General features: G+C 32.2%; 2 protein-coding genes across 7 annotated transcripts in view; one reads left to right on the forward strand and one right to left on the reverse strand.

Annotated features, from left to right (window-relative positions):
- RhoGEF2 (Rho guanine nucleotide exchange factor 2) overlaps positions 1 to 21971 on the forward strand; it is a 188995-nt gene that overhangs the window by 97563 nt on the left and 69461 nt on the right. The gene's annotated exons all lie outside the window — the stretch shown is intronic.
- Positions 1500 to 8666, reverse strand: LOC105155063 (uncharacterized; the record flags this gene model as incomplete). The annotated part of the gene is made up of 2 exons (XM_087411980.1): positions 1500 to 8102; positions 8432 to 8666. Coding segments are annotated over 2 exons (411 nt in total), but the record flags the coding sequence as incomplete, so codon positions are not given.

A 21971-nucleotide genomic window follows, 5' to 3' on the forward strand; every position in this document is an offset into this window, starting at 1 on the left:
TTTTTCGTATTTTAACTGATTAACTGATATCAAAATAAATTAAAATATACACGATACATACATATACCATGATATCATTTGGAAGCAATTCAGAAATTTCATATAAAGGTAATCGTATAATGAACAATTCATACATTAAAACATATGTAACTTATTTTATTGATTTGTCTTAGATACGTATATCTTAGAATATATATAATAAATATTTGCAATATTATTTAAAGATCTGCATTTTTCTTATATCTTCAGATTCAAGAGATATTTAAACATTTTCGATGACTTCGTATCGCTTATTAAAATGCTTGTATATATTGCTTGATGAAATTAAAAGTTTGGTAATAGAAATGAATATAACTTTTGTAGTAAATACTTGATTAATGCTTCTTATTGTGTTACTTTATAATTCATTATATTTTGATTACACTAATTAACCCTTTGATGCATCAGTGTCCTATATGGGACTCTTGTTTTTTGCAGTTTTTATAATTGATTTTTATAATTGAGCATTTCATAATTGATTTCTTCGAGGACTTCTCTAATATATTTGATTTACCTTTATGTTTCTGAGACTTATATGTATACACGAATAACATGATAAAATGTAATCATTTTGCGTTAAGAATAAATTGTAATTAAAATATCAGTCCAAATTAGAAGCAAGACAAATTAGCATTTGAAAAAAATCAATGTTGGAAAAAGTAATAAACATGTTTCGAAAATCTTTGTATTAATGTTTTTGAGGTAACTTTAAATCTACATTAAAAATTAAAAAAAAAATTTAGCTGTAATGTTTTATTTGCGGTATATTTACGTTTGTGATTTCTAACTCCACGTCTTCAATATTATGCTAAAAACAATTTCGTTATTGAAAAGAAGTAAGGATCTCTTCGATATTGAATCTGCCATTTTTAATTTTTTAATTTTTACTGAAGATTTGAAATAAAAAGTCTAAAAAACTTTTATATATAAAATTTTAATTATTCATAAATTATGATTAAATTTCTTTTAATTTGGTCGTCAATTGAATTTGCCTATTTGAATTTTTTAATTTTGAATTCAGTATGCCTCGTTTGTAACTTCTATCGTTATCGTTACATACCGAAAATCGTCATTTGCGTCACTATTGTAACGATAAAGCTTTTTTGCAACTTCTTTCAGCGATGTATTGATACAAAATAGGATACCGACATTCATTATTATAGTCCGGGAGATGATGACACTAATTTGTTTTTCATTTATTATCGTTTGAAATTGTCATGAATTCGTAATTTATTCGATAAACACGAAGGAAACGCAAGTATGACAAACCTCTCACGGTTTTAAAATTGATGACATGTAATTGAAGTTGTAAAAAATTTTTTGCTTTTTTCTTAATATATGTTACCTTTTAGGATGATGAAAGATGCATCCATATTATCGAAATGAATGAATAGTTTGGGGGATGGATAGTTTGATGATTGCGAGGGTTATATGTGGCCAGTACCAATAATTGACTCCAATGCGATTATTAATCTCTTTATTACTCTGTGCGTTAACAGACTGTCCCCTTCACATGACCAGAGTCAGAGGATAAGTCAATCCCCCGCTTTTCTCTCTCGAATATTCTTATTTGTCCCGAAGAAACCGATTTTGTTTTCTCGAATATTTCAAATACACAAAAATATATGCAATCTAGCGACTTTATTTATAACGCGTCTCTCGTTTTTCGCTGTACCCGCTTTTCGCTGTTTATCTTGTCAGTTTACTGTCTAGATTGTCTGTTTGTGTTTTCCTTTTTTTTTTCCATTCGAACAGCTGAGAACTTTTGCACGGACTAACATGTATTCGGTATCTCTTGCGAATTCCGTATCTATGCTACTCTTTTCTTTAAGATACGAAACTGTCATATTAGTTTTTAACTTGCAGGTGGAGTAGTGGCAATAAATTCGCCACAATATCCCCCTGCCAGTAATGGACTTACTTCACGATGTAAATACTAAATCTTCATGTTTCAGTCATTTAATCCGCGAATTATACATGAGCGCACTCGATCAAATAAATAAATAAATAAACTAAGTTTTACACGCGGCGTCGCGTGTCATCGTAAAAATACAGATAAGATAAATAAATTATGTATAATTACTCTATTGCGTATGCTAAGTTCGTTGTGTGTGTCGCGTATTTTTTTCTTTTCTTGCTATTTAAATTCGCTATTTTGCTATTTCAATTTTTTAACAATGCTTCTGTTCATTATCATCCGCCTGGAAACGATCGGGAAAGCGAACTCTTCTGCCTGTTCTCGTCCTTGGTTGTTGCCAAGATGTTGGCTCGTTTTCGGTTTGTCCCGAAATCACGTCTTGCTCGTCGTCGTCCCGGCAGGCTCGCGCGTCAACATACTCCGGTGCGTTGCTGTTTTCTGAAAAAATGTAAGCAGGCTTTAATTGATCTATTGAAATTGTCAAATTGTGATCTATTGAATTGTGTTCTTCCTGTGTATATTCACGACAAAGCTTGCGATCGTGACTGACGACCAGGTATGGTCCGTCTTTCTTTGACACGGTATGCACGATCGCGCCCTGCAATCCGCTCTCAGGGATAGCCAGATACAGCGCTGCGTCACGAGCTTCGCCGTTGCCTTAATTCCCGGATGCGCCAATGATCGATGGATCAGGTCGAACGCGGGTTGACGGAAAGGCCCTGTCAGGAACGACCGGTCGAGTGTCGCAGTACAGAGCCACTCCTGTATCCGAAATCGTTAACTTCTCCAACCGCAGGCCGAACTCTCGATGTAGGAATCCTGCAAGTTCCTCGTCATCCTGTTGTGAACTCGCAAGTGCAGCAAAGTTTAATGGTGATTGTAGCTCTTCTATACTTGACAGCGCATCTGTTACGACAGATGATTGTCATCGCCAGACACGTGCTTAATGTCAGTCGTAAATTGTCCGATGAAATCCAAGTGGCAAAATTGGCGTGGCATGCACTTCTCAGGCTTCTGTCTAAACGCAAAAATTAACGGCTTGTGGTCGGTGTAAATGATGAACGCCCCCAGCATATATCGAAAATGTTTTACCATCAGATACATGGTCAACAGCTCCCTATCGAAAGCGTTGTATTTCGATTCGGCTGAACTTAGTTTCTTGGAAAAGAAAGCTAAAGGCTCCCAGCCATTGTCGCCTCGTTGTTGCAACGTCGCTCCGACGCTGTGGTCGGACGCGTCGATAAACAATGCTAGCTCGTCAATCTTCGGATATACCAGCAAGACCGCTTGAGCCAGGCTCTCCCTCGATGCCCTAAACGCCCGCTGAGCTTGTGAGATCCATGTTATCGGCGTCTTCTCCTTGATGTTATCGTGCAGGAGGTCGTTGGCGCAAGCACCTCAGCACTCTCGGCAGGAATCTCCTGTAAAAATTCAACATGTCTAGATATCTACGAAGGTCCCTAGCCATCCTTGGCACTCTATATTCTCGGATCGCCTGTACTCGCGCGGGTCTGCACGACAGTGGTCGAGTTCCTTCTTCGGTAACCAAATAACTGAGAAATTCCACCTCCGACTGGCCAAGCACGCACTTGGTTGGGTTGATGATCTCATATTCCTGTAGTCTTTCAAATAATATTTCGAGATGCTTCATGTGCTTCTCTGCAGAAGACGACGCGACCAGGATGTCGTCGATATATACGTAGCACCAATCAAGGCCAGGCAGAACCTCGTTCATAAACTGCTGGAACGTCTGCGCCACGTTTCGCAGTCCAAACGACATGTACGGAAACTCGTATATGCCGAACGGCGTCGTTATTGCAGTCTTCGGCACGTCTTCCACCGGATGACGTATCTGATGATACGCCTGGACCAGATCTATGGTAGTAAAGATCTTCTTACTTCGAAGCTCCTGTGCGAAGTCCTATATATGATGTACAGGATAACAGTCCGGTATTGTTCACGCGTTCAGTGCCCGATGGTCTCCGCAAGGTCTTCATTCTTCACTCTTTTTTGGTATTAAGTGCAGAGGCGACGACTAACAGCTCTTTGATGGGCATGCTATATCGAGCTCGACCATCTTCTGGAACTCTTTTCTAGGATAGTGAGACGATACGGTGCGAGTCTTCGCGGCTTGCATGTCACGGATGACCCCGTCATCGTTGCGATATAATGGTGCATTTCGTGTTTTGTCTCGCCAGGCCGCCTTTCCAGTCGCGTCATCTCCGGATATCTACTACCGCATCATCATCTGCGTGATTCGGCATCTTCCCAGTGACTGTCTTGATGCTAGGCACATTGCAACGCGATCGGGTGCAGTCAAACTCGTGATTCGATCGACGAGAATATGCCGCCCTGCATATCGATCAATAAACCGAAATGCACGAGGAAGTCGGCTCCGATAATCGGCCTCGACACATCGGCAATCACGAAACGCCAAGTGAACGACCTTCGCAATTCTAAATTTAGCGTCAATGTTTCTATCCTGTATGTATTTATCACCGTTCCGTTCGCGCAACTAAATGTGGCTGAATATATGCAGGCAAACGGCTCAACCAAATTGTTTGTAAAATTTGGTCTCCAACTACGTTTCCGGCGAGACCACGAAGGTGTCGTAAAAACTGAGATAATTTGCGATCTCCAATCTCTTCGTGCTCCAAAAGTCGACGCATTTTGTGCTCCTGCGACAGGCTGAGACCTTAAGTCTAATTAATTCATTTTTTAATGTTTCGTATGCACGTTTCGCTGGCGGATTCATTATAATATCGCGAACTTCGGCGGTATATCGCGATCCTATCGCCATCAGAGCGTAACCGAATTTCGTTGCGTCAATTATGATTCCAGCAGCTTTGAATGCTGCGATCGACTATGTGAAACTACAGCTCCGGATCGATAGGTGTAAATTTCGGCATTCTCATGCTCACGCGGCTCATCTTGGCTCTAGATAAAAAAAGATTCGGCATCTGCGTCATATCCGCCGGCTACATCGTCGATGTCGACTGTTGCAATCGCCGCTGTTCGAGTATCTGTCTCTCTTGCTCCAGCTATTGACGTTGTTTGAGCTGTGCATGTTGCTGTTCCACCATCTAGGATGGTGCACTCTCTTCACGTGTAATCATCATTATCTCACTGCTTGTACCGGTCACAAATCAAGTTCACTTTTTTTTTATTCCCGTTCGCGCACTCGCGATAAAATAAAATAATTTTTTCGCTCACGTCAAGCGGTAATCACTTTGGGAAATTTGATGATTGCGAGGATTATATGTGGCCACAATATCAATGATTGATCCATGAATGCAAATATTAATCTCTTTATTACTCTTCACATAGTCGATCGTGTATTAACAAATAGTCCCCTTCACACGATCAGAGGATAAGTCAATCCCCCGCTCTTCTCTCTCGATTCTTATTTGTCCCGGAGAAACCGATTTTGTTTTTCTCTTGAAATATTCTAGACGTTTTCAAATACACAAAAATATATATACGCAATCTAGCGGTTTATAATGCGTCTGTCGTTATTATTCGCTTTTCGTTGCCGCTGTTTATCTTGTCAGTCTACTGTCTAGTGATTGTCTGTTTGTGTTTTCCTTTTTTTTTTCATTCGAATTTCATTTGAGAACTTTTGTACGGACTAATATATATTCGGTATCTCTTCCGTATCTATGCTACTCTTTTCCTTGAGATGCGAAATTGTCATATTAATTTTTGACTTGCAGCTGGGAAAGTGGTGATAAATTCACCACAATAGATTCATATGAAATCTTTGAATGAGGATGTAGGCTCGGTTCGCGGCTTGATGTCCGGTTCAATAATCTAGACGCACTCTTATGTGCCTCTGTGTTACACTACACATTACACAGAGATTGAGGATTGAAGATTAAAATTCGATGACTCATTTATTTCGAGAATCGAATAACTTAAGATATTCATTTCAATAAAGAATCGAATCTGAACTCGAATTCGGCTTCGGATCTGGATTCAAGTTTTTTCTAGACTCGAATCGAATAATTTAAATATTAGATTAGAGATACTAATCTAGACTTTATTATATTCAAAATCTTTTAGAGTGCTTTCCGTTTCATAATGTACATAATGCATCATTTATCTTTGTCATTCATCGAAAGTTAAAGGATAAATGATGCATCATGCGCATCATGCATGAAACAGAATGCTCTCATAGTATTCAAATACCGGACCATTAAGTATCCAGCCAATACAAAAAGGATTAAAGTTGAAAATTCTATCAATATTTTTGATATAAATAAAAAATATACTTTATCATGTAATAAATATGTTTTATCAGTCGACTGTATCTAATAGTAGAAATTAATTATTTTTAATATAATTTTAATCTGGATATAGTAAGTAAATCAACTATTTATTTTTTTCAGAACTTAAATAGGTATTTAAAAATAATATTTGGTCAACTTTCTTTGATTCTAATCTGTTTCCATCTTTGATTACAAATGAGATCTGTCTTAGAAAATACGCGTTCTGACGGCACCGATATAGCCAATATACTTAAGTGACATTTCATATAAACCGCTAAACTTTTTTCTATCCAAAATTCAATCGGATTTAATTTTCGTTCCAAGTAAAAAAAGCTCCCGCTGTTTTACTTTGATAAGCGCGGAAGATATAGGAATTTCGATGTTCGTATGAGAGTACACTTTTTGTACTCTTTGGTCTAAATGTTGCCACAGTTCTTCACCATTTTCGCATTCTTCACTGTTTTGTTGAGACTCATGAAAAGAATTCGAGGTAGATGAACGATCTTGATGAATCAAATTATACCTCAATTTTTCTACTATATATTTTTGTGCATGATCAGCGTTTTCTTTCGTTCCAATGCTATCTTTTTAAATCGAGGATCCATAAACGTGGCTTTTAGAAGCTGTTTTCTTATTTTCAATACATTCTCTTAAGCGTCAATAACATCTACAAGTATCTTTTTTAACTGTTTCGCGATATCAGTATTAGGAAAGTTATATCTTAATGAATTTTGTAAGTCACGAATTAAGGGGAGAACCTGGTTTTGAACGCTGAAAAGTAACTATTTTTTGTGAATAAATCTCATGAAGCTGATCTTTCTAAAACTTTAGAGGTGATTTGTTATATATTTCAACAATACAAAATAATTTTTTAATATGAAAATAATGAATACAATAATAAGTTATATATTAATCATTATTGTGTTTCGGCACAGACGTTGTTAATTGGCATGCAATGTGGAGCCTGTAATTCTTGCCTGAATAAAAAAAACCAAAAAATTTTGAAACTAGATAATATTTTATTGTAAATGAATTTAAAAAAATAAGAAAAATAAGAAAAAGTATTAAATTGTAAGAATCAATTGTTATGGAACTTTGAAAAAAAAGTTACGATTTTGAACATAAAATTTTGACTTCTTTATGTAGAAATAATTATTTATATATTAATTTTTTAACAAATATTTTTAATTTATTTAGGATGATTGATTTCAATTATGTAATTAAAAAACTTTGGATGAAGTCGATTGGTCAAATAGTTTTTGAGTTATCTTGCACACCAATTTCGAAAAAGTGGTTTTGAGAAAAATGCGTTTAAAGTTTTCTATATCGCATAGATATCACAGTATATCTGCGCGACGCGTACCTGTTTCTCAGGCTATAACTACAAAAGTATTTCGAATTTCGGTCTAAAACTTTATGAGTATATTTTTAATGAGTAATACTATTGATTAAAACAAAAAAAAATGAAAATTTTGCCTCTAAACTAGGTTCCACCTTCCCCCCCTCTAAACTAGGTTTCACCTCCCCCCCTCTAAACTAGGTTCCTTTAATGATATTACTTAGAATTAGACTAACTTAGAACTTAACTTAGAATAGATATTATTTAGAAGATAAGATGTAAGAATACTGTTCACCAGAAATTATGACTGTTAATCGTTCCACTGGTTTAAAAATTGAAATTTTACATTCGTGAAATTTATTTCATTCTTCTGAATGTAAATTATCTGGAGGAGAAGGCAATGAGGATAACGCCGCAGATAAAGGTACCTTTATGTTTTCTAGACGATTCATCATGATATACATTGAATTCCTTATTTGTACATCTTGTTTTAATTTTAATGATCCCAAATTTTCATTTACTGCTGTATTTCGCGAAGCTTATTAATGATACAGATTTTTCATGCTTTATGCAGCTTGATTGTTTCGTTTGAAATGAGATACGATTGCGCAACATTTCTCAGCTAATTTTAATAATTAATAAATTAATAATTAATAAAAACAATTTAATAAAATTGTTCATTTTCCTTTAAACAGTCTTGGATTGCTAAATTTAAAGTATGAGCTACGCAAAAATGATTACGTTTGTTTAAATATTCAGAGATTGCTTTTTTACATTAGCTACATTCAATGACTATAGTTACCACTTTATCGTAAATCTTTCATTAATTCTTAATCTTCTTTCAAGATCTCTCTAATCGCCATAATTATGTGTTGCAATATGATTGCCTCTCAAATGTTGACAAAGTAAAAAAAATTAATTTTATTTCGTATATAAAATGGACCGTCAATGTTAAAAAACTTTTGTTACTATCTGACGACCATATATCAATAATAACTAATAAATATTGAATCTTCTGCAACCTTCCTAGAGGCGCTGTACGAGTAAGCGAATAACATTCGGTAATCAATTCACAGTCTTGACGGAAGTATGTGGATTCAATTTATAAGTGTAATTTTAATCCTGTATTCTTAACTATTTGCAGAGATTGAAAATCCAAACATATCATTACTATCAATGCTTTATCGATTGCTTTTGAATTTTGCTGTATAACTTTTTTTTTTGAGAGAAAATTGTTGTAACTATACGCGTTTTGAACGCGTTTGATACGCTTGACTTTCAATAGCGACGTCATAATAGGCTTTGCGTATTCTGATATATATTTGCTGTGTTTTACTGCCAACACTGAAATGTGACAGTTTACGTTATGTGCATTATAGATTTCAATACAGACAGTCAATTTTGGAACATAGCCACTGTCAGTACTGAAAATTTATAGTGCACGTTACGTATACTACAGATTTTTAATACTGGCAATGGTCATATTTAGAGTCATAGATTTATAGAAACGCGACTGGTATTAAGTGTTCTAATTGGTCATAAACTTTTTAACGACAATGACGCGTTGTTATACTTGCTGACACTTTGACCCGAGAAAAAAAAACGTTTTTTTTGCGCGAATGGCTGCATACTAACGGTTCGATTAAAAAGCATCTATCAATAGTTGAAGCTTCAAACTTCCAGTCGATGCAGATACGCGTCCTTCCGGTATCAGGAAAGTTCTAAAGTCTAGGGTAAAATATGATGCTCGGGTCATTTTGATTCAGAAGGACCACGAAGAGGGGGGAGGGGGAATAACATTATTACAATATCTTTGGAAAGTCTTAAAGTTAGCTACAAGAATATGTAATGAAAAACGATAATTTTTCATTAGAGAATGTAATAAAAATAGAGTTCTATTAAAAAATTTTAAGTAACTAAAAAAATTATAAGTAATCTTGACTTGACTTTAAGGATATTTTCTCAAGGTCAGTCAAGATCATCGATTTCTTTCTCCCTTGAAACTCCCGTAAAACTTTTGTCTGAAACATTTTTGTCTTAGATTTACAGGCTTTGAGATAATCATCTGAACAAATTAAAATAATCCTTTCTGTAAAACAATGTCACTTTTTCCATATCATCTACTTCATTATCTACATTGATTATATTGATGTATATGTAGCGTTTTACAAGTGATGGGAAGTACTTTCATTAATGTATTTTTTAATGCTCATGTGAAATAAATAACATTCTTTCATTAAAAAACGCTACGAATTAATTCCAACACCTAATATATAATTTATTGAGACTCACTAATTGAGTTACACTAATTATCTTTTTCTATGAATTAGGAGAAGACAAACAGTAAAATAATCGATATTAAAGTTCTTATATTGGTGGACCTAAAGAAATGCTATTTAAAATTGTTTCCTTGGAATGTTGATAGTATGAAAACATTATTTTAACAATCGTATTTAAACAATACACATTTAAACCTATAAAATCATTTAGCATATATTTGAATAATTAAACATCATAGTATAGAAAAAAACTTCAACAAATTACAATTTTTTAAGCTATTATATGCTTATTAACAGAAATTATCGGAATTTTACGTTACTGGAATGATATTTTAATATGTTGACATTTATAAAATATTTCAACTTTATGACTGTACGACACAAAACATTGATTAAACTTCTAATTTTTGCAAACACAGTTTGAATGCTTTTACATACACTGTAAGATATTTAAATTATTGACTTAACATATAATACAGAAAACTTCAGTTATTTCTTAATTCTGAAATTAAACGAACACTTCTTTTCCTATTTATTTCTATTTTTTTTCTACTTACTGTAATTTTTTTATAAATCGAATGTGTAAAAATCATATAAATGTTTTTATTTAGTTTAAATATGTTTTATGGATAATATCATAGAAAAAAAACATATATAATAGAATCGAAAATAGTTAAAAAATACCTTTTTTTAACAATAATTTAATTTGTATGACTGTTGTTTTACCGTATTTATTCAGACATTTATTAATCATTGATTCATTTGTTAATTGTAAAATTCATGTGACTGTATAAAAATAGATAAAAACTGAAATAGATTTTATGTAAAATTATTAATATTAAATTATTACTTAAATTAATAATTAACACAGATTAAGTCTTACGGCTGATAATAAATTAAAAAATTTAAATAGAATAAAGTAGGTACGCAGTGAAAACATAATTAACACAGAATAAAATAGCTTTTTATATGAAAATTTTGAGAAAAGATTTTCCTCTGTGACCAATAGCTTTACTTAATATTGACAAAAATAGAGCTTTACTTAATATTAAGAAAAAATATAACAGGAATAATTAACGAATCTAAAAATCGATATAATTGATGGAAAGATGGAAAAATAACTTTTACGAAAAGGGAAATAATTAATGACTAGAAAGGAAAAAAAAGATACTTTTTGACTCTATTTGACACTTTTCTATTTTAAAAAATCAATATGAGGTTAAAAGAAAAAAAAAACGATGTTTTTATCAGTCTGTTGAATATGTGTACACGTTTGTAAACCGAGTGACGTCAGAGCACGGATATGTCTTCGCTTTTATTTCCGAAGCGATCGATACTTTCGAATCAATATGACTGTATAGGATATTCCTCGCTAAACGTACTTTCTTTGAATCACGGTTTAAGAATTCATCATTTTTTTATTCTTTAGCGTTTATTGAAAAATTTTTAGCATATTTTTTATTGAGTCATCACATATTACACGTATGTATTACCTGTTTGTATTGTATTTATATTTGCATTTCAAACGTACTCTGCTAAAGATTTAAAAGCATATATAGAATTTAAAAATATTTCTGTAAAACAGTACTTAAGAATCCAATTTATGACTTACTTAAGGGAGATTTCACCTTTGCTGGCTATAAAAACAGCCCAGTTTTATGAATTTTTAAAAAGAAAATCTATTATATATAGGAAAACATGATTTTTTTAAAAATGAAATTATACTATAATATTTAAACAATAAAAAATATTTTTTAATTAGATAAAGATACATTTTAATGCCTGCAAATGGCAATCAAAATAGGGCTTATCTACAAAAATAATACAGTCTCTGCAAATCGTCTGAAAAATTCATTCTATTTTTACTCATTAAGGTCATGCCTAATACAGCTGTGATAGCGTCAAACTGAATACGTGATTCGTAGCATAAGCGAAAAAAAAATTACTCGTGTTTTTTCGTTTTGCAAAATTGATTGTTTAAACGATAATTGTTTAATCAAATTGTTAAAAAATTCCCATTTTTTTGTATAAGCACCAGATCGAAAAAATACCAAGAATAAAGATTTCTTGTTTTCGATCATAGAATCGAATGGCATTTTTAGTTTTTTAAAAATGGGTATTATATGGGTATTGATAACATTGATATACTTCCATTGGTAGACTTTCCACGCGAAGCGACTTTTACCCCATTCCCTCCTCTCTGCTTTGGGGCGTACGACTTTTATCCAACTCTCCCCCTCCTGCTTCGGGGCGCAAAAAGTCCGCAACGCCAAGTCGATTATCAATAAAATTTAAATTATATAACGAGTTATAAAATTCCAAACCACTTTATTCTTTGTTTTTGACAACTTCCATTCCGTTATGTCCAATATTGATTAATCGTAGTAATGTTATCCAAATCAATCATTGCAATCTTAAGAAAATTGTTCTATTCATTTTTTGTGTCTATTAGTAATATTTGCCATTTCCAAAGTAAAATTTTATTTTTTTCCAAAGTATAGTATAATTTAAATTTTATTGTTAACCGACTTGGCGTTGCGAACTTTTTTTATTTTTAACTATACTTGTTACACTGAGGATGATTTAACGAAGATTGAATTTGTCTTTATATATTATTGTATATTCTTATCGATGTTTTAAATATTAAATATCAATTTAGCACTCGACTCCAGCTTTTACTCGTTGCCTATATACAATTTTTATATCAGTAAAAACATTGCACTGTCTACTACTCTAAAAAAATATTAGAGATTTGAAATATTTATTTTTTGTATTAAAAAATGAACTTTTGATGAAATCCTTGTATTTTTGCCATATATTCCATAGGGGTGGGATATACGGCTATTTATAGGGGGAGGGAGAGGGGAGGTATGCATAGCTGATGAAGAATTTACAAATAATGCATATAAATAAGACGTAAAATGACAATAACTTATAAAATGCGTTTATAAAGTTTTATTAAGGAATAAGAATGATAAATATATATATGAAATAATAGATAATAATTACAATCTACCTACATTTGTGACCGTAGTCTCGACTGACGACACAACTTTCGTCGCGTTTTATTTAATCGTTATTCAACAGCCTGTGTTTCTATCTCGATGCTCCAAGTCAACAGTTGTGTACTGAATTATTACGAATTTTTTCTAACTTAAGTTGGGCGCCAAGCGAATGAGCGTGGCATTCTTCGTTATTCTTCTAAATTTCGAATGATTATTTTCAATATTTCTCTATTGCGACGATAGCTGACTGCAAGTGTTATGACATGAAGTACATATTTCAATATGTTTATTGCATTTAGTGCACTAAATTCTGAGCACTTTGTGTGCTTTGAGCATTAATTCCGCCTGCTAAAAATGTCGTACATCCAAACAGGTGAGATATATAAGACAACAAACTAAACAAAGAATACGAAAGTAAAGCATTTGTATTTCGCTATACAACATGCTTTACTATTTCTCTATGTATCACGAAATAACCACTAAGTCTTTTACACGCCCTATAGTAATCATTTTATGTAGATTATAATTTGTGATAGCGCGACTTATTATATAGTGACAAATCGGATTCACAATAATTTCATTAATATTAACAGTATGAAGCTGAAATCAATACTAATATAACATAAATGCATGTAACAGAGTTGCGGAAAAATTACTCCCATTCTTTCTATTTTTTCTGACTTCTGCGGTATAAATCCCAGCGCGGCGTATTTGCCGGAGTTACCCTAATTTTGAGCTAACAAAGTACCGCAGAACTTTTCCTTCAACCCAATATGATAAATAAAGCTATATAATAGATTCATATGCGTATATATTAACGTGTTTGTGCATGAGAAGCATGTATTTGCGTACGTGCGTACGTCATATGATATGAACAGAGAGGCAATGTGATTTTATTAATCGAGTTTGTTTAATCATGGCGGAAAAAAGAGAAAAGAGATGGAAAAACCCCATAGAGACGAAATAGTGATAGAATGAACGAGCAAGGAACAATGTGTGTAAAGTTGGTTCCGCATTTTTCGAATTTTTCTTGATTGTACTACGTTTGTGCCAAATTGTTTGTGACAAACCGCAGCTCAATAACATGAAGGGTTTTCCAAAAAAGAAACAATTTTGCTGACCTTAGTAATAGTTCTGGGAATGAAACACTTCAAACTCGTGTAACTTTCGAACGGTGTTAGATAATCGAATTCTATGCTTGTACTACTGAAAACCTACGAGGCACGTGCATAAGAAATAGAGATTAGCTTAAGAGTCGAGAGAAGATTTTGAAAAAAGTTGGGATAAATAAAAAAATGACTTCAAATTTTTTTTTAGTTGTATCGGATTGTGCTACAATAGTACAATCACTTTTCCTCATGGAAAAGTTTCCTCAAATCAACAGATTTCTTCGCAGTATTGACGAAATTATGAATCGGATGGTATATTTAGAAATTTTTTCAAAATCTTTTATTGACTCTTAAGCTAATCTCTACTTTTTATACACGTGCCTCATTTTGAGTACCAAATTCGATTATCTTTCACCGTTCGCAAGTTACACGAGTTTAAAGTTTTTCATTCCTAAAAATTCTTAATAATGTATGATTCATAACTTCATACCGCGAAATCTATTAATGTGAGGAAACTTTTCCTTAAAAAAAAGTTGTACTGTTGCAGCCACAATCCGACATAACTAAAAAAAATTCAAAAATGCCAAATTTTTTATTTATCTCTACCTTCTTTCAAAATCTTCTATCGATTTTTAAACTAATCTCTTCCTTTTATGTGTCTTGTAAATTTTGAGTAGCACAATTTAGTATAACTCCCAGAATTTTCGATTTTCTGACACCGTTCGCAAGTTACACGGGTTTGAAATATTTCATTCCTAAAATATTACTAAAGCCAGCGAATTTTTTTTTTAAATCCTTTATGTTATTGAACTGCGACATAATTTGGCACAAACGTAGTACAACACAATATAATCAAGAAAATTACAAAATTCAAAAAGTGCGGAGTCACCAAAAAATTTTTTTTTATTATTTTTAAAAAACTCTTCATGTTATGAGTTGCGATTTGCGGTACAAACGTAGCACAACATAATACAATCAAGAAAATTATAAAATTCGAAAAGTGCGGAACCAACTTCACACGCATGAAGGAACGTCAAGATATGGACGCCCAGAGGTTGGCAATTCTTACTAAGGCAATCTTTTTTCGCCCTTGGTGGAAGATTGTTTCTCTAGTAATTACTCTTTCAAATTGGCTCTGTCCGCATTATAAGTTTTAGTTTTCTAAATACTTATTGGTGATGCGACATCACCTTTTCTAAAGATTTTGTCATTCAATGGCGAGTTTAGTTTTATCAGCTCCGTTTTCGGAGGGAGGGTGTGTACTTATCTTTTTCAAGCGGTATGATTTATGTTGTCTTTACGTAAGTTTTTGTATTTCTTTTTTTTTTATTAAATATTGATTTTTCTTTTATTAATTAAACGTGCGTTTTTTTGTCTGGACAGTATTTATCTAATTGGATCTATAACATTGTTTATGACTTACGGATAAATAAAAATTAAATAAAAATTAAAAACTGTTTCGTTATCCTGTATTTTGTAGTACTAATTTCCTATTGTCGACGAGAAAACGCCTTTGATACCTTAATTACTCTTAAACATTTGACATGTACGTATTGTCACGTATCGATCCACGTGTAGACTCTGTATTTATTAACGAATCAATCTTGTTTAGATAGAGTTTTCTCTTCATGGTTTGTAATTCTAGTCATGCGTTGATGCTATAAATTTTATTACCGCGGATCGGGCGATTCTAAATAAATATAGTTTTATTTATTTTTCTATATATCGCTGGGAAAATTTCCAATGACATTTTTCATGATATTTGCTCGCTCGCCGATCGGTGACTATTAATGTTCGAGTTTTTGTTCGTACTTTATCTTAATTGTTGATTATTTCATTAAAAGTTTAAACGAAACGAAGAAATCATAGATCCATTGGATGTAATATAGAAGTTGAATGTCTTCTAGTCTCCAGCAAAGTCGATGTCATTATATGCGTTAAGTAATTTCCATCACTTGCATGAGAGAAATTTGATACTAAAGTTAATTGTTCCCTTTAAATATTTTAATATTTTTTAATGCCATTCCATTTTTTAATAAGATTCTCTTTGTACTGACTGAAGTGATTCGTCGCATACATTGTTCTTGTAGGTAATACTAGGTACAATTAAACAACCTATCGCCTCTCAAAATGATACGCTTTCTGTTGCGTTTATATCTTTTGTAATTTCAACTTTGGCTTACATGTGTCAATATTTCAACAGAATTGGAATCATCTATTCTAAACTTTGAAAGAACTTTTTGAATATATCCTTTTTGTGAATAGAGAAGCACTTTGTTCAATCTCTATTTCTAAACCTAAGAGTAACTAAGTTTTGTTATTTTTATAGGTATCTCTTGTTTTAAGTGTTTTAAAGCGTTTTCACTTTTTGCTTATTTTTTGAAATAATTAACTCGTCATGGACATATATTAAAATGAAAATTCTGTCTTTATGATTATTACTTATAAACAAGCAAATATCTTACTATTAACTATTACTTTAACATTGAATCTCAGTAAACATTCAGTAAATGTTTTGTTCTAGCATTGAAGAAAACGTATACTAACCTGACGTAGTTTGTATAGCCCTTTACAGAGTTTATATGCTTTTGTACCATCCTCGAAACCTTCTAACCATCTTATGTATATTTTGTTTAATTTATCATATAGAAAGACAGTTTTGATATCGAACTCTGATTTTTTTATTTCTATTTTTTTCTGCGGTCATAATACACTGTCCGATTATTGAATGGTACGCCACGGGATTAAATATTTTCGAGTAGTCCTTTTGATAAATACCTTTTAAGAGATGTTCCTCTTAGGAGGCCCTATAGTGGAATGAATCCGGAATTTTAGATGGATAAAAATGATTTTGCATGTTTTTAATAATATAACTATTGCAATGTATGTTTTTTGGGACCCTGATTTTCATCTTGGCATTGAGGTGTCGATTAAATCTATTTTACGTGTTACTCATAAAAACTTTACGAAATATGAGCAATAAGGTAGGACCGTGATACACATATTATTAGATAATCTAGACATAAAACTAAAAAACAAATACAAAATATTATATTATCTGAATATTAAAATTGTTAACAGAATAATTAACAGGATATTCCTGTATAGAATAATTAATAGAATAATTAAGAGAACATGATATAAATAATTTGCATATGTAATGCTTCATCTCAGGAGCTTTTGTCTTATAAGTTCAATGAAATCCCTCTAAAGAATATCAAATTGTTAGAAATAGAAATTTTTTTATTTAAATATAACTTTAGATTAATAATTGAAAATCTATTTATTAATTAATATTAATAATAATAATAATATTTGCTAAGATACGAGCACCAAGAAAGGGAATCTGTCCAAAATTAAATCTCGGATTTTAAAATAATGACTCCGCTTGCATCTGTACCGATATTTAGAATCTACAACGAATAAAAAACTTTTACTATTATTCAAAATAATAATTTTCGAATAATACAGCAACTATTTTTGTATACGTAATACAAAAATCGATTTTGAAAAGTAATAAATTAAAACAATATTAAAAATTTTTATTTTGGACCGCATATGTGAAAAACACAATCAATACTAAAAAAATGCCTATTACGATCGAAGCTGGATCTTCATTGTTTTAAATAATTCAATCTTAAATATACACTATATATGTACTTGCATATATACCATATATTGTAGTCTTTTTAGAACTGCGCGCCGAATTGTTTTTCCGAATTATAAACGCAACAATTAAAACTACTCTAGTAATCGAATTAAATTGACAAGCAATTTAATAATTTGATGCTACCATCAAACATCATATTATAAAGATGTTAATATATTGAAACTGTCAATAAATTTATTGTGAAAAATATTACCTCGACCTTAATTTATTAATAGTTTCAACATAAACTAAAAAAAAATAAAATTTAATTTTTTGCGGCTTTATGTTTACATCATAAAGAACAGAAATTTAAAAGTTTGATAAAAATTGTTAATTTTTTGTTTGTGCTTTAGTATCGTGAAATACATATTTCATGTAAACAATTACAAAAATCGGCGTTTTTGCGATGAAAAATTGAACGTTAGCAAGAGTAAAACATATAATGTCAAAACATTTACTTACTTGAAAAAAAAAGTATGCAAATATACAACAACTGCGGGATTTACTAACCATGTCTTACTTAGGCGCTAGTGTTTAGTTCACAGTCGGCTACAAGAAATCGCGTCAGTTCAAACTTTGATATAATACATATGAGTGCTTCAACTGTCATATGCTGTGCAGATATTTTTAATAGAAGTGGATTGAATAGAAATGGATTGTGTATATATGCGATTTTTTTTATAACTTTTTTTTTATGACTTTTTTGACAACTTTTCGGAGGTTTTATCCACTTACATTCGGGATTCATCCACTGTGATCTTCAAGCGCATGAATCTTCCAACAAGTTTTAGCCGTCGCTCGTTATTCGTTAAAAAGTTATTAACAATCAAAATTAGCAATTATTTCCCTGATTTACATGAAAAGTTTGATAAATCTAGGTAGTAAAGTATAGGATGGGAATATGATTAAGGGAATACGACGTTCCATGCGAAGCGAATTCCATTCCATTTCTTTCCATGCAAAGCGAAAATCATTTAAAACTAAAATATGGATTTGGTTTAGGTTGGTTTAGGGATTTTTTTTAGGTTATAGTTTTTGGGAGTAGACCGCTCCCCTACGGGGGACATCCACTCGATCTCTCTTCTACCTAGGGGCGCACAAGGCAGGGAAGAAGATGGAGTGAATCTCGCTTATGCCTAGTTCAGACTGGACGCAGCAAGCGTCAAGCAGAGGAGCAGCAACCAATCAGCGAGGCAATATTTACAGTAGCGTAAAAAATATGGAATTGCTGGTTGATTGTTGCTTCACTGCTTGACGCTTGTTGTGTCTGAATTAGGCATTAGCGTTGTAAAATGTATGCGTGAAGGTAGTACGTGCCGCTCTCTTACGGAGAGCAGCATTGCCCCCAAAAAGTATAACTCAATTCATATTTAAGTATTGGATGGCCCTCGTTTTGTGTGGAAAGTCATGTGCCATTAGACAAGGAGAGAGAGATGGGGTGGACTTCTTTTCGCGTAGAAAGTCGTACGCTCCTAGATAGAAGGGGGAGATGGGGTGGATTTCTCTTCGCGTGGAAATTCGAACGCCCCTTGGCAGGAAGGTGGATCTCCCTTTGTGTGGAAAGTGATCCCTAGGCAGGGAAGGGGGAAGGGGGGAGGGAAGTGGGATGGAACTCGCTTTGCATAGAAATTTCATTCTCTTAATTGATCACTTCCATACCTGTCTAGAGTTATCTTTTTCTGTGAAGCAGAGAAATAATTACTAACTTCGACTGTTAATAACTTTTTAAAATAACGAGCGACGGTTAAAGTTGGTTAGAGATCACTCAGGGTCATGACTTTGATAACATATGTCAAAGTTAAGATCATTGGAGGAGTCTAAACAGGATATTAATTTTTTCGTTATAGATGTCAAACTTTAGTAACCATATTATCTTATTTTATAGTTTTGAATTGTTTATGCTTGATTTTATCTTGTATACCCATTTGTTCTTTAGAATTTTAAAGCTTGTTGGAGCACTGAAAGAAATTTTATAGAAACATGTTATAGGAAATGTTATAGGAGCAAATCAAGAGAAAACAAATGTGACATTTAAAAAATATAATTATAATAACTTTAGCTATTGGGAATTAGCGCTGTAATATGTGCGCGATAAATTTCAAATTATTAAATTGTATCTTACATATTTAATTATTAATTTGTATATGTGTTTCGACTAACTTTTAGTCATCCTCAGTACATACAGATGAATTTATGTAATTAGATAAGCGATGAGCATAAGGCATACATGTATGATGTTTCTCTTAAAAAAATGATTGATTTGTTACGATTACAAATTAATTCGTCAATGTAACAAATAATCAATAGTATCGCTAGCAAATAAGAGGCTCATATATATAATACAGGGTGTTTGGAAATTAATAATAAATCTTTTGCACAGGGGCAGAATGGACTAAACTGAAAAGAACAGTTCTCTACCATTTTATAATTGTTGCAATATTTAACGAGTTATTAATTTATGAAAATAGCCAATTCGCCCAGCCCACCACCAAATACAAGTGCGCGACTTTTCTTTTCAGTTTAATCCATTCTATCCCTATGTGAAAGACTTATCATTAATTTCCAAACATTCTGTATATAAAAGTCATAGACGGTTACAAAGTTTCATATCATAAGAAATTGACCAATTCTAGTCAAGTATTCTCCCTATATTTGACTGTGCTTGATCAGTTTCCTACGACTTAAGACTCCATCTACGATCATCTACGATTTCTATGTAAACGAGTCTAAGATCTATTCAAAAGATAGATTAGATTCTATAGTTTGCTTCTGTACTAATAATTGGTTGTATATAATATAGCAGATTAGCAGCAATCACAACAAAGAAAATTTATTGTCACATATTTATCGATTACTTGTTAAAGGTACTGATAGCTTGTCAAATTAACAAAATTCTTTCTCTCAGTGAGGTTTGACCAAAATTTAAGTTTTGTTATGTAAAAAAGGGTCCATTTCTTCCTGAATGGCTTTATTTTCCATTTCTTTGCTTGTCCTTCTTTTAGTGCCGCAGAGTAATTTTGCAGTTTGTTAAAATCTATAACAAGTAATTCATCTGTAACAAATAACCCATTAGCTTTTTCCGAGATCTGATTTGCATATTTATTAGAGAGTTTCAACATTCACATGTCCCGGAGTTTTCGAGTCAGTTCGTTTTTTTTCGTCTGATTTTGATTTGTAATTTCCACTGATTTAGTGCCTTTTTCTGCATTTTCGTTTGTCGTACTCTTTTTATAACTAGATTCCGTTTTTATTGTCATTCATTTCTTCTTTAACTTCGATGTCTGTGGTCTTGGTGTTTTTTTAATTTTCTTATATTTTAATTAAAGCTATGATATTATCTTGAAAAAATATATCTCTATATTTATATTTTATATTGTTTCTATTTTATTCTTCTCTTCAAGCCAGATTCTATATCTGTTCTATTTCTTGCTATATCTGACGAATATTTCTGCTTTAGCTTTTATATCTTATTTCAATCGTACTTATTTTGTCAATGTGTATGAAAACTTTTGACACAAAGACCTTCATCTTTGTTTGGTTTCTTACCGTGTCACAATTCGTGTGGTGTTTTTGATAACACTCGGCTTTCTCCTGATTCTTCCATTATTAGTTTCAAAAGCTACTATGTTTATCGTCTCAATCCATAGTTTTTTTTTATAATCTTTTGACCTATAATAGAATTCTCGTCATTGATCAGAATTCTATTTTTTTGCTCAGCTCGGCCATTTTGCTCTGGAGAATAGCTTACAAATTTTCGCGACAAATGCTATTTTCTTCGATTATATCTCTTATCTCTATATTTATAAATTCGAGATTTTTTTATTAGTTTTCATTATTAGTTTTCATTTGAGAAAGTTTTTAAAGCAGGTTTTTTTATTTCTGATTTATTTTTTAAAACATGTGATTTTCTGCAATTTGAGAAATCATCTTTAAATAATAAGAAATATCATGACTTATCTATTGAGTTTATCTCCATCAACCCGCAAAGATTTATGTATATTAATTCAGCTGTTTAACTTACTTGACTTTTATTTTTTTTGAACGGAAGACAGTGTGCTTTTTCTTTTAAGCGTGCCTCATATACTGGTATCACTTCTGTGTCCTTGAACTTTATGTTCCATTTTCTTAACAATTTCTTTTCGCTCTAATATAGTTCTGGTATCAAATCTTTCGTCTGCAATATTTCTATTTTTTCCACTATAGCTGCATGACTCCTTTTGCTTATTATTCATCACTTTTGCTAATAGCTTGTTTGCGCACAAAAATTATTGCTTACATGCATTATTGCCTAAACAAATATAAAATTAAGATTAAATTTAAGATTAAGTAGTAAGAAAATAATTTGTATTTTTAAAACAGAGAATT

The sequence above is a fragment of the Acromyrmex echinatior genome, chromosome 12 (genome assembly GCF_024713525.1).
Source record: "Acromyrmex echinatior isolate Ae372 chromosome 12, ASM2471352v2, whole genome shotgun sequence".
Lineage (NCBI taxonomy): Eukaryota > Metazoa > Arthropoda > Insecta > Hymenoptera > Formicidae > Acromyrmex > Acromyrmex echinatior.